The sequence below is a fragment of the Nothoprocta perdicaria genome, unplaced genomic scaffold (genome assembly GCF_003342845.1).
Source record: "Nothoprocta perdicaria isolate Ctin4 unplaced genomic scaffold, notPer1 scaffold_0, whole genome shotgun sequence".
NCBI classification, from domain to species: domain Eukaryota; kingdom Metazoa; phylum Chordata; class Aves; order Tinamiformes; family Tinamidae; genus Nothoprocta; species Nothoprocta perdicaria.
Genome location: NW_020454092.1, coordinates 1,718,477 through 1,733,030, shown reverse-complemented (window position 1 = coordinate 1,733,030; position 14,554 = coordinate 1,718,477). Strand labels below are relative to the sequence as shown.

General features: G+C 37.8%; 2 protein-coding genes across 2 annotated transcripts in view; one reads left to right on the top strand and one right to left on the bottom strand.

Annotated features, from left to right (window-relative positions):
- Positions 1 to 2,853: 2,853 nt before the first annotated feature.
- LOC112944197 (retinol dehydrogenase 7-like) lies at positions 2,854 to 10,145 on the top strand (the record flags this gene model as incomplete). The annotated part of the gene is made up of 5 exons (XM_026035622.1): positions 2,854 to 2,940; positions 4,908 to 5,238; positions 6,881 to 7,139; positions 9,251 to 9,414; positions 9,893 to 10,145. Coding segments are annotated over 5 exons (1,092 nt in total), but the record flags the coding sequence as incomplete, so codon positions are not given.
- Positions 10,146 to 13,758: 3,613 nt separating this feature from the next.
- The window catches only part of LRP2 (LDL receptor related protein 2), a 103,454-nt gene continuing 102,658 nt past the window's right edge, over positions 13,759 to 14,554 (bottom strand). Inside the window, exon 79 of the mRNA XM_026047885.1 lies at positions 13,759 to 13,947. Within this exon, the coding sequence (XP_025903670.1) occupies positions 13,786 to 13,947 (162 nt within the window). The 3' untranslated portion in view covers positions 13,759 to 13,785. The remainder of the gene's footprint in view (positions 13,948 to 14,554) is intronic.

Sequence of the window (14,554 nt, the reverse complement as noted above, 5' to 3'; positions counted from 1 at the left end):
GACTCTAGCAAAGACAAGAGAAGAGCCCACTACCCACCATATTGAAGAGCTAAGAGTATTTTTGGTTTGTTTTTAAATCTAAACTGGCAGCACTTCGTGTCTGGAAGTTACTTTCTGGCATAAAAATAATAGCCTTGTTTTTGTGAGATGATGAGTAATTCCTGCAGGGAGACTTTAATTTTTCCTGTTAAATTCCCACACAAATGCCTTCTAAGATCTAGCTCCATTAGAATTAATCATGACAAAATGTTTGAGAACAGCAGAGGCCCCTCTGCCAGGCCTGAAACTGCACACTGCTCAGAAAGTCATTTCCTACTGCCATGGAAACTACTCAGTGATGGAACAAATGCTCTCTTCACAAATGCTTTCTTCATGCTGGTGAATTTGCAGCGACATTATCAGGCTAAACAGCAAGCTACCCAGCAGCAATCTAAATATTGCCGGTTGTCAATCTGTCTTCCTTGGAGCTTGCAAAGTGTTATTCTGTTTTTCACAGCACAGTTTACACTTAGGCTTTAGCATGTTCCTTTGATTTATAGCATCTCAGCTTTCTGAAAAGTTATTCCTTCTTGAGCAGGCTTGGGATGGACACCTCTGAACTAGCTACTCCTACTGAAATACTGATGGCTCTGCTATTTGAGATTTTATTTTTAAAATTGAGACTGTCAAGAAAAGTGAGATAAAAACAAGTTTTCCTATTTAACATTTAAGTGAAAGGCTACTGTAGAGCTCTCATGTGAGCTAGTGACTTCCCTGTCAAAAATCTGTATGATGTATTAGCTATTCAGACAAGAGATCAGTCCATACCTTTCAGTGAAATTCTTGGCCCCTGTAAATATACACAAATTGTAAATCTATTTAAATTATAAAAGGAGGAAAAACATCAGGCGTTCAATGTATTCCTAAGACATGTTTCACTGTATAAAGGATCAGATTCTGCTCGAATTTTCTGCCCTGGAATCACAGGCTTTATTTACTCAAAAGTCAACCAAGAAAACAAGAACAAAACCCAGCGACTTCCAAAAAGAGTAAAACGCAACATGTCCTGCTAGCTCACAAGGCTAGGTGAAGGCTCACAAGGTAAAAGACACGTGTGCATTACATACTGTCATATGTAAATATGTTTTGTTTTAGAGACTAGAAGTCTCACTCAGGAGATAACTGGTGACTTGTACAAAGTCAGATGTTAAGTCAGAACACACTCAGGGACTGCACCCATAAGATCCAACTTCTGTTAGTTTGTTGGAACCAATATATAAAATTATGCTTCAAAATTTGTATTTATGAAGCAGGAATGATAGTAGTTTCTTGTTTTTTCACTTGAGAATCTCAGTTCTGTTCTCAATGGTATGTTTTAAGCAGTGTCATTTTTCCATGTTCTTTCTAGGAGTCAGGGATTTCATTAAGAAATGCCGCTATGGATCCAAAATCAGACATTCAAATGCTGTACTGTGTGGTGTATATGTAAGACTGCCTCATGACAGGCTGTAATAGAAAGCTCACATTTTGCTTAGATAATTTGTCTTCTGTTATGTTCCCCTCAAATAACGTGCTCCCAGCAAGTAAGAAATCCTCTGTGCGAAAGGATGCTGTGTTTCAGTGTTTTCTGAGATGCTGGAGCTGGATTTGCTTTCTGAAGCAGATGAATTTTCTACAATTCAAAAGCAGGATCCAGAGAATAAAGCCATCAGAAAATTTCTTTTTTTCCCTCCTATATTTATGTGGCAAAGGACTGCCACATGTCATAAAGGTAGTTAATAAACAGGTTGTTAGTAATAATGCTGTCTTGAGAACACAATGTAGCCTTAGCCCTAGAGAAGCAATCCACTGCTGACTGCAGGCAGCCGTTCTGCACTCCCCTCAACCAATCTGGAGAGCAGCCTGTCACTCGAATCAGTTCGGACAGGACTGGGCAGCCCTGACAAGAACATCTGCTAGATTTGTGCTAGGGGAGAAATATACGCTAGTCGCCTGTTAAAAAGCATGTGCACTGGCTCCAAGTCTCCAGCAAGTCACACTTCTCTACTGACTCTCTACAGAGTGCTGCAAGGGTGATAGCAGCCCGCACCCGAGCTGGGCTCTGTCACCAAGTGGCAAAAGAAGCAGGGATTTTAGTAGGGATTTTCTTATCAGTTGGATCAGAAGTACTCAGCAAAGTCTGGGCCAAGTAATAAATGAACAAATGAAGCAGTCTATGAGTCATACATTAGAGTCTTCTCTCATGCAAACTGTAGGTTTTGCATATTTGGTAGAACTTAAGCTTTTCTTTGAAAAATGTTGTTTGGAAACTGATTTGTTTCAAATATAACAAGGCTGCCACCTAGACTATTATAAAAAAAGAAAAAAGCTCCTAAGCTTGCCAAACAAGGTATTATTTTCCCCAACTTTTGTCCCCAAAGGATCAAATCATGCCAATAATAACTTGCTCACATAAAGAGGAAAAAATGGCAGCAGTGGTCTCAGCTGGGAAGCACTGACCCAATTCCTTTTAAAACAATGGAAAGACTCTTGGCAATTTTAACATAAGCAGCAGATCATTCCTGCCTAGCTGAGTAGATTAGTTCTCGGTAATGAGCCTTGACAGTGCCCAGGCTTTGTAGATTACTATATATAGGCCACCAATGCCTATACAATGAGGCAGAAAAGGCAGGCACATAGCATACATGTAAGATTAATACCGAGGAAGTCACGAAGAGAGAAGCCTCAGAGCAGAAGTCAGAACCAGTAGCAGGGAAGCTGGCCACACTTGTCAGCGTTTGCACAGTGACCACAAAGCACCAGACAAAATTTACAGTGAGATTTTTCTCTAACCTATCGCTGTGCAAGTTTAGTTGAGCAAGTGTATGAGTTTGATTCAACTCTGAGACTGGAAGCAACCGTAAAAGGCAACTCGTGAGCACCTGGAAACCTAGTGAGAGCTTGCAGATGTCACCCCTGAATGTGAGTACCAGAGCGAAAGAGAGCTCACGTCTAACGCGCTAGTGAGTAGTAAAAGCAACGTGTATCTGTAGAATAGCTAAGAGAAGAAATGAAGTACCTGTTTCAGTGTACACACAAGATTACCTCTAGTCTGTTTTCTTCTAGAGGGATTTTAACTAACTGCTGCTTACTCAAGCACCTACAGGGTCTGAATAAAGTGCTAGGTACTTCACAACATGCAGAAACTTTCTTTGCTCAATTTCTTTATTCTGCTTTACTGGCTCAGTAACCTAAGAGTTTACAGATCTCCAGTGCAGCTCAGGACTAATTCTAATGCCTCCCCCAAAAATGAGTGGGAGCCCTTCTGTGAATTGCACTGGAAGGGGAAGCGCGCTCTCAAATATTTTGCATTTGCTTAAGATTTTAAAACCAGATAAAGTTAACCAGTTGCTCATAGATCAAACACCAGGGCCAACAAAACATCCAAATATGTAAAATAAGATCATTAGGTGGGTATGAATACAGAGTATCAACTTTGATTAATTTTGTTAGAATCCAACATTAATTCACTGTCACATTCTAAAACAATGCTCTTAGTCACCTCTACTTGCCTAAATGACAGTGAAATATAAAAACTAGAGTAAATCCAAATTACTCCAACAACTCAGTAGGAACAAAAAAACAAGAAAGGCTCCAGGAACTAGGGCTAATACATTAGATTTCCTTTAATATTCAGATAGTAAGGCTGTCACAGAACAATCATCCGAAAGAATGCTTTAACTCTAGAAAACTCCAATTATAGAAGAATATAAAAGAAAAATCTCTTCCTCTATGATTATGCTTAAATACTGGAAGTACTAGAATTTTAAATGAATGATTTGAATGAAAATGAATGTTTTAATTCACTCTTTTAGTTTTAAAGGCTAGATGTCTCCACCTCTCTGTATCTATGTGCCTAACTAGAGCCCGTCGTTCCTCACCATCTATGAAGAAAAGTTTCTCTGGCAGGATGTACGAACATTAGACTGGAAAATGTTGATTAACCTTCTCATAAATGTACATAAAGGTACACTGTAATTAATTATTTTGTTCTAGCTCTTGCACAAACCAGAAAATACAAATAGAAAGCCAGTAGTTGTTAATAAGGAAGATTTTAGCTTGTTGAGAATAGTATTCTATGTTTACCTTGGCAAATAGTAGCATCTAGTAGCAAGCTGTATCCTCTCCACTAGGGTTTAGAAATTGTGCATTTCCTCACTGCTTCCTCTTGAAGACAACATTCACATGCATTTCCCCGTTTATTTATACAAATACACAGTTCTCACTATGTATTCCACTTCACTGTGCATCAGCACTGAACAGGGAATAATGACAGAAAGAGATGCAGAAGACTCCAGCACTGACCTAAAAAATAGCTTGTCATCACACACAACACAAATCTCACAACAAAGTAGTCAGCAGACCCACCATTACTGCTTAGGCTTTTCTAGACATTCTGGGGGTCACTCTGCTTCCACATTGCAAATTAGAAGAGTACCTCCAGAAGCATAATACAGATTATCAGACAGTTGTCCTCCTTCCCAGAAAAACTCCTCTTTTCCAGTATTAGAACAACTAATGACCAGTATTGAGAGAGAAAAAAAAAACGGTGGTGACTAGGGCGATGGAAAGTTGACACAATAGTTTCTTTCAGTCCAAAACCTCCAGACAGGATGGTGTGGACAAGGCAGATTGGCAGGCAAAGCTTGAAAAGAGCAGAAACCTACTGAAAATGAGGTCAAGAGAAGTTTTTGCCAAGGCATCTATTATTCACGGGTACCAGTGACACTGCGCCAAAGCTGCTGCCCCAGCAGCGGTCTTCCAGAGAGCTGGAAGGGCTGCAAGCAGCAACAAAGTCCTGCACTTGGAACCGTGTCTAAGGCAGCTGGGGCACTGGCTGAGCATGTTTAGTCCTTTGTATTTCTAGACCAGTAACTATCTGCTCATAGTTCTCGCTTTCAGGCTCACTGCACGTAGGAATTCTGGCGTCCATGCTTTCGTTTATCATTTACTGTCTCGTCAGAGACAGGCTTCGAGTAAGAGACCTGAGTGGAAAGCACATCTTCATAACAAGCTGTGACACTGGCCTGGGAAACTCACTGGCTAAATGGCTTGACAAAAGGGGGTTTCCAGTCATTGCTGCGTGCGCCACAGAAAGAGGAAGGCAAGACCTGCAGTCCTGCTGCTCACCGTCACTAAAGACAGTGAACCTGAACTTGGCTGACTCCAGCAGCATTACTAGGGCTGTGTTATTTGTGACAGAAGAAACTGCTGGAAAGGGTAAGTGATAAGGTTGGTGCCCATAAAAAAATGCTCCAGTATAACCAAGGGTAACTGGGCTAAGAGTTCTGGAGCCTCCCCACTATCTGCATAGGAGGGCTCCTCTCCCCGAGGGAGCAGGTTCATTCCCCAGTTCTGACTCATAAGCCATCCGAGTTCACAAAGCCTGTCTCCAGCAATGCTTCTGACTGCACTTCTACCAACAGAGAGCCTAAAAATCTAGTTGTTCAAACTGTTAAAACCAGACCATTACTACATGTTTTTCAATTTTTTTCTGCTACGATTTAAGAGTTTCACCTGGGAGAGAGGTACCTCAAGGAACTTCCCTGACCAGAAAGTCAGCCCAACCAGTAGAAAATAGCTGGCACAGGCTCATTTCTTCTTCCTCTAGGAAGAAAAAGAGGGTGTTTTTTGCAGGATTAAGTGAGTTTGATTTTTGCAATGTACACAACAGTCACACTGACTGTAACAAATAGTTTTTATTTCAGCATTTTGTTTTCTTTTGTTATAGAGGTAGTTCTCAATACTGCCATCATATACCTCCAAGCACTTGTCTAAAACAAAATGGAAGAGTTTGTCCTTGGATACCTATGAGTGGGTTTAAAAACATGACTCAACAGCAGATTTTTTGTGTGTGTGAAGTGTAATAAAAGGTAAACAGGAGTTTGGTAAATATATACATTTGTGATGTGCCTTTCTTTTACAGTGCCACTAGTTCAGACAAGACATTACTAAGCGTAACCAAAGGGGAATATAGCACTGCAACTACCTCATGTAATAAACAATTGTCCTAAATATTTGATAAGATGGTTAATTCATTAATTTCTTAAAACAGCATCTTGTATCAGTAGGCCTTTTTCCTCCAAGCTTATAAAACACTTGTTCTTCATGGAAAGTCCCAGGCATTTTTAAAGTAGAATGAATGAGGGCAAGAATAAAGTAATTACTAGAACTTACCTCTTCAGAAGTTTTTCTTCAAGCAGGCCTCTGCTTCAAGTTGTGGGAAGTGGAACCTTCTCAGTCCAATTAACCACTGCTAACACTCTCCTCCTTCTGAGCAACTCTTCAACGACACTGAGCACTGACCCTTCAGCCTCTCCCTCGAGGGACAGGCTGTTCCCAGAAAACTCTTAGAAGTGTCACTACTTATCTAAACCTCCTCAAGTAATTTATAAGGTAGTAAAGCAGTATTATCATTGCACAAGGTTAAGCTAATATTTTTAGAAGTACTGACTAATTCTATATGTCTAATTTAGACTTTAGACTGCAACATAGAAAAATATTCAGTCTCTTCACTTCTATGTGTATTATCTGATTTTCACAGAAAGTGTGTGCATAGCAAGAGCCAACATACCTCAGTAGATCAGGGCAGTAGAGCCCAACATGATGGCCCATCTCTCCACCTGAAATAAGTTTTTAGTGCTCTACCCATTCTCATTTAGTCATTGCATAGGCTCTTCAAAATTTTTGCCAGGAACACAGCATAGAGCCAGATACTTAGAAACAAATCCCAGTTATCTGTATGCATCTCACTGAAATGTTTGTGGAGTCTGTGCTTGGTTCCTAATGCTACACATGAAATCCTACTCAGCAGGTAGGATAGTGCCACACACTGAAAGAGATATTTTTGGAATCTTTGTAGGGCTTTTTGGCTTGGTAAACAATGCTGAAGGAACAGCCCCTCTGGCACCCACTGACTGGCTAAGGATAGAAGATTTCCACTCAGTTCTGGAGGTTAGTCTAATAGGATTGATTGAAATCACCCTGAAACTTCTACCGCTTCTGAAAAAAGCTGAAGGAAGAATAGTCAATCTCATCAACGCCAAAGGCCTTGTGGCACTTGTAGGAGGTGGCCACAGCCTGTCCAAATGGGGAATGGAAGCTTTCTCTGACATTCTACGGTGAGTTGTTAGAAACATGTATATGAATTAAAAAATGGATTCTAAATATTTTTTTAAGGAAAGTGACTGTATGTTTGCCTTTTTTTCCCCTTGCAATCTTCCTTAAAGGAAGAAATAAAAAGGCAATGATGTTGGTCATTTCTTTGCGATTTCTATCTCCGGTAATACAGAACTGGAAACTGGGGAACTGCACTGGAAAGTGCTTGCATATTCTGTGCAAATAGCAAGCACGTAGCCATAGGACACATAAACCCACTGTATATACACAAGTAAATCAACAGTATAGCCTGGACAAATATCCAGATCTTCCTGGGCAAGTTGTACTTACTGTTTACATGGTGCTTGGTAAATATTAGACTCGCAGACATACGTGAGGCAGGAGAATCCTGGACATGTCCCATGATTGCATAAGGATTAGAAAAGTGTACATGCACATACACAACAGAGTTTCTTTTTAAAAATATGGAAATAAAAAAGCAAAATAATGGCACTGATACTCAACACAGTGAGGAGAAAAGAAAATGTTACTATCTGAAGTATTGCCATACCTTAAATGGCTTGCATTAATTGCAATAGCTAAAGCATGGCAATAGTAGATACAATTAGGTCAGTTAGATTTGTTTAAATTTGGCAGTATGTGATTACAATTAAGTACGATAATTCACAGTAAATAACCCTAATAAATTTAGCACCATAGAATCATAACTACTAGCATTGTAGAGTTACAATAAACAGATTTGCTGAGTGCTCTCAACCTGCTGAAGTCTGCGAGACCCATCTCCAGGCGCTTACAGCCCAGTCCAGAACCAGAAATGGGTTGGAGATGTTTAACGTTGCAGCAGGGGTCTGATTCTCAGACTCTGGGGTCTTCAATGTTCATCCTCTTTTGCTGGTCCTACTCTGCATCCTTTATCGTTTTATCCTTTCATAACTCAGTGAAATACAGGTCCAAGATCCTGCTGCTATTAGATTTAAATTTCCCTTACAAATGTATTTTTGCGGAGCTGTGGTAAGCAGGTAAGCAGAAAGCTTTGTATGTTTACATAAAATTCAGTAAGGGAGCACTCTTTCTTCCTATTTAATAAAGCATTATAGTTAATCTATATGCCTTATACATTATTTTTTTCCACACAGTAAAATACCAACAATATGTGTAGACCTTCCCATCTCAAGCTAAAACCATCTCCTTATGCTCATAACAATTATGACTTTATATATGCATAAAACAACTATGACTTTCCTATGTCACAAATGTTCCACTTCACCTCCGTTGCCACTAACAGGCCAAGCTGGGTGATTCTAAGCAGCAATTAGACTATTATAACTTCAGAAAAGTCTGCTGAGCAGCCTGCACAGCTGTGCTGCACTGCCTTGCTGCAGCTGAGGCCTACTCAGATGAGTATTGTCCTCACAAACACTAAGAAGGTTGGTTGCAAACCTTTGTGAATGCTTATATACAGCAAGGTTACATAGACTTAAACACTAGTATTTATTAAATCCTCACGTTCTTTGGAATGTAGCACCATAAGTCTCTGAAATTGTCCTATAGGATAAAGGGCCCATTTACATGCTAAAAGAGCTGCACTGCAGCTCAAATTACACAGAGGGAATCCTACTGTCAAAAAACAAAGTAACTTTTACAGCAGCAACATTTAACAATTTAACTGTAATCATTTAACGACATAACTGAATATAGGGTTCTAATCCAACCAAATAATTTTGATCATTTACACCTTTTTTTCCAGGCTTTATAATCTGTTTCTGCTACTAAAATATTAGCAGCTGGAATGACACAGCAGTTTCTGAAATGGTCAAAGTTTCAGTTTGGTAATACATGATTCAGATGGAGCTGGCTGTCACATCTCCTACACCAGTTCAGAACAAACCACACAGAATATCTGGGACTCTACCGGATACTGACTTGTTTCTCACTTACTTGCCTGCTACATTTTTACAATGATAGGCAGAATAGAATTATTGTGATATAAGAAGAATGTAAGTCTTAATTATTCATTAATGCAACACTCTCTACTGACTTGTGTTTAGTAATTATGCCAATATTAGATCATCATTGTGTTTTTTGTCATTGTTGTTGTTGTTGTTTTTCCTAGGATAGAGATTCAGCATTTTGGAGTGAAAGTAAGCATTATAGAGCACGGTTTCTTTAAGACAGGAATAGTTAGTTCAGATATCATTGAGAGAGACCTCTTAAGACTTTGGAACAGACTGACTCCTGAGATCAGAGATGCCTATGGAGAAAAATATTTTGTTGAATGTAAGTACAAAAATAATGTTTGTTGTATTTCATTAACTTTGTTTAATAAACCATTGATGACTCTTCTAGAATACATGTACGTTAGATAAGGCCTATGCTACTAGTTCCCCTGTAAGATCAGTGGGATGATCTTGGTACTATTCTTAGTCCTTACACACTTAGGGGCAAAATGCCTAAGGAGCAAATAACTACTACAGTCATATTTATAAGAGTTTGGCTTACCAAACTTGCATTACAGTGGGCAACTTCTAGCCTACAATATGGGCTAAGGAGGTTTGTTTTTACCTGGTTCTTGACTGTTCTGCATCCCTTGCTGGTCTCTGCTCTGCTGTAGCTACACTGCTCTCAGTACTTGATCCAGTAGTTTAAAGCAAGCCTGAATACATCTACAGAAGTTGCAGTCATACCTTTGAATGTAAAAAATCTTCTATCAGAAAATGTTACACAAATGCTTTCAGATTTATTTTCTTCTTTACAGATATAAAAGCTCAAAGATTATCAGTGAGAAGACTGTGTGACTCTGATATTTCTAAGGTCGTGAAATGCATGGAACATGCCCTGATAGCAAAGTACCCCAGGGCACGATATGGAGCTGGATGGGATGCAAAGTTCTTTTGGCTTTTTCTCTGCTACGCACCAACCTGTTTATCTGACATGCTGCTGTGTATGTTTTTTCCAACTCCAGCAGCCAGTGGCAGATCCGTTCCTGGAGTTCTAATTAATATTTAGTATTAAACAGTTGAATCTTTACAGAAATATTTGTTGTTTCTCTTAAAACCAGATGCTGCCTTCTTTACCACTAATTAGACTAAAGAAAAGACTTTTAATTCTTTCTTTTTTTCCCTGGACTTTTTGATTTAGAAACAGAATAGTAAATTCATCCTGTTTCATGGTCTTTTCTGATTCTCTCAAGTGATAATCAATTTTGCATAAACGTATGCATTTATACAATACTCAGCTGCTAAGCTGGTTAGTGCCATTCAACTGATAAACCACTTAGATATTTTTTTCTTATTTAAAAAACAAAAACCACCCAGTTTTTCAAGTAGACATCATCAACAAAGAGCTTTTAGTTGATTAAAAACACAGCATTGCTCTTTCAATAAGTTTCCAACTATATTACATGTACCCTACCAGACATTTACTCTGGTGAATTCACCTATTTCATAAACTTTGTTCATCCTGTCCTATCAAGGAGTTGTTAAGCTTTACAAGCTTCTGAACACAAGACATGAAAAAACAACAAAGCCCAGCTCTGGCAACATATTCAGAAAGCTACTTTTGCAGTATTTGACCACATCTGATCAGCTGGCTCTTCAACTATACAAACATGAGACATAAGTTATTTTAAAGATACACAATTTCAACAAAAATCAAAACTCAACTGTACTCTATCAATATGCAAAGCAGTATTTATATATAAACTTTCTCCTAATATTAGCATAGTTTGAGAGAACTGTGTATGTATAACAAATTCTAAGATTTCTTTGGTCCTCAATGTGCTTTGCAAGTTATAAGCACAATTGCTTCACCCATTAGATGAAACAGGTCATTTAGTGTATTTTACAGCCAATTAGTTTGACTGTACAAACTGTGTTCAGAACAGTAAAATGCCAGTTGAGATTAGTGTGCCTCTTGTACACTCTTTATACTTATCTGCTAAGTGGCTGACCAGAGGCTGACATACCGGTGTTCCTAGAGATAGGAAAATTGAAGGGGTAAAGGTTTTATTTGCCATAGATTTGTGTTGGTGATTAATCATTAATATGTTATTCAATTAAGCTTACAAAAATACCACACACAGGTCACAACTCCAAATGGAAGAAAAGGAGTTTCTTCCCTGTGTATGCACATTTGTAAAAAAGGGAGAGAATACAAAATTGACAAAGTATCATTTAAGAATTTCACAGAGGTTTTATTCCATACTAAACAGTTAAAAAAAAAAAAAAAAAAAAAGATATTCAATCTATTTCATTTCATCACAAATATTTGCAAAGGTACAGTCCTCCCTGGCCTGATTGCTGTAGAGAGAATGCTCAAGAAAATAACTTGGTTTTACTTTATCAGCCCTATTGTGAGCAAGAACAAAACGGTGCTAATACCTCTAACAATGGGCCTTCTTTCAATCAGTATAGAGTCCAAAATTCAGAATGCAAACAGTGATTGCTCTCATAAGGAGATTAGAACTGGAGAATGAACTTAGGGAGAAAGCTAAAGCTTCTTTTGAACAGAAGAGCAAAAGCTAAGTTTTGCATATTGAGAAGGGTACACTGTGGTATCCCTGTGGGAGGAGAGGGCCCAGTGAAAGCTTAGGGATCCTTTACCATCAGGTATGCTAAGCATAATCAAATCTACATACTGCCTAACCATGCCATACCCCAGGGACAGTTTTCTTTTACATCTGAAAAGTTAAAATTCTTTTGGGGAACACAGAAATCTCTCTGATATATAGCTGACACCTTTAGGCAACTTTAAGCAAAACTGGGCTGCAACTAATCAGTTTGAAATATTATTTACAAAACCGATGTCTCTTTTTGCGGTGTATAACTGCATGCAAGTCTTACAGAAATATCAGCCCTCTACCTTTTCTCCCTAAGATGGTTAAAGGACTGTGAACTTATTCCTTAAAGAATAGCATACTGTTTTTAAAAGAAGTAATTCCTCACAGCCTTGCAGAGATGTAGGTTATGTCCCAGGTTCTAAGGAATTTTCTACATTCAAGTATTGAGATACAAAAGCTTACTAGACTAAGAATTTCATCAATTATACCATCTCAATATTCAAAGTCTTTTATAATCACTAATAGCTTCTTGCTTCAAAGTTTTCACACTTACAGTGGTTACTTCAATTGCATTTCTATCAACCACTTCACACGCTGTGTGAACGAGTAAACACTACTCTTATTTTACTTTATATAATGAACTGTTTCTTCTTGTAAGTGCATTGCAGTCTCCACTCAGAAGTGCATATAGGCTTGACCCAAAAAGATATGGAATGAAGATATGATAAAATAATACCTTTATTAGACTTATTCAGCAGCATCATTTTCCAGTTGTCTTTTCTAATCAAAGTACATTACAACATAATTACAAGTAGTCTAATAGAAATACTATGTATTTTGAGAAGTCAGGTATAAAACAATCTAGTAGCAGAAGTCTCAATTATTAAAAATTTAGAAATCTTTAAAACATGAGTAGCTAGCCAGGAATGCTGAATAACACGTTCCTACAGTGGTACTCACACTCTCCTCCAATGGTTCATGTTGTGGTAACTACGTGGTCACAGAAAAGCTAGTAAGATGTACAGTACATTCCGATAAAAGGTCATGGAAATAACCAGTTAGCTACAAGGATTTTATCAGTAGAAACTTTCCCTTTCTATTATGTCCACCTCAGGAAATAAATAGTCAATAATATTAAATTTTCACATTAAAAAAGTTGAATTGCTTCTTAAATGAACCAGTATCTTCTGTATTTCACTGTTTGAAAATAAGGTGTTTTAGAAATTTAGCTACTTCATTTAACAGTACAAATGACTTTCAGAGACTCCAGCCAAGAACAGAGTTGTTCCATTAATGAGCAGGAGAAAAATCTCATTAAATTAACTATGAAATTATTCATGGCACTACAATCTAAATATATCAGATCTTTTTAAGAACACTATTAATGGAGTGTTTTAATTGGGATATAAAGGAAAAGTAGGAGTCTTACAAATTGAGAGGAAATTATTCTATCTCAGAAAAAATATTGCAAGAATAGTGTTTTGCACAGGTAACTATTCAGCATAACTAGGACTCTTCCATTTTCTGCTTAACGCAAGATAAACAGACACCCATTTTTGCATACAGTACACACAAAATAGGTGGTAAAGATGCACCAGAACAAGTGTTTGAAGGTGCTGTTTCAAATATTATATATCCAAAGATTCTGTAAATCAGTAATGTTCCTATATTTGCCTTGTTTTTTTTTTTTTGTTTAAGCATTTATATAATGAATTTATCCCTAAACATACAACCAATTCCACAGTTTTGTACTAGCAGTATCAACAAACAAGATAATCTTTCAAAAATTTACACATATACAATATATAACATTACTTTCAGACAGCTCAGTGCAAAGATATACATATAGTACATCATGATAATTGTTCATAAAAATAGCAGTTGGCATTTGTCAAAAAGAAAAGCAAAACAAACAAACAAACCAAAAAAAACACCAAAAAAAACAAGGCATAGTTTCAACATACATCTCCAGCCACTGGCTGAAAGGTGTATATATTTTTATAAAGCATTTGAATGTGAACTTTCTTCTGTTATAAAAAAAAATATGTGCAAATGGATGTGTCTAATTTTTCCCTAAATGAGTTACCTAGTTATACAACAGAGTCCTCTTTAACAAGATTGGCGGTGTCTTTAAATGTATCCTCTGTTGCTGTATAAGCTAATGCATGGTCTCTCTTCAGAGTAATCTTAGGAGGCAGTGAGGGAGAAGGAGTAGGAACATTTTCTGTATCCTGTTGCTGTTCCTTTTCCATCTGAAATGATAATCATAAAATTCAAATTTACATTCTAATGTTCAATATACTCAGCCTTAACTTTTAGAAGTGCTAAATAAATATCCAAATATTTTGTTGAAGTATAATGTATATATTATTTCTGTAAATCAGTACCTATCACAAAACTTAAATACTATTTCCAGCTCAGTACAGCTCAGACAAATACATTACTGCAAACTTACCCTGACTTTCACTTCAACGTTTAATGTCAGGAATATACTTGCATATAGAAATATGAAGTTTTTAGTATGAATTACAGTGGTACCACTTTGTTTTGTGAGCAGTTTTTAGGAGGAGCCAATTAATCCAACCTTTCTCAAGTGAGTAGAAGAACCCAGAAGCTTCATACTCAGCCATGGGACAATTCTTCCAGCACACGTCACCAGTTGGCATACTGTCTTAAAAGAGCCAACTCAAGAACTTGGCTGGATGGAAAAAAACAAGTCTGTGCAAAACATAAAGCTGTTAAATTCCTGTGCAGTGCTGAAGTAATGACTGTGATGCACCCCTAAGACACTCTGCTCCCAGTCGCAGCACAGGAACCTCTCATTTGCTCTGGAACCCTGAGCTGTCCCAGACTGCACTA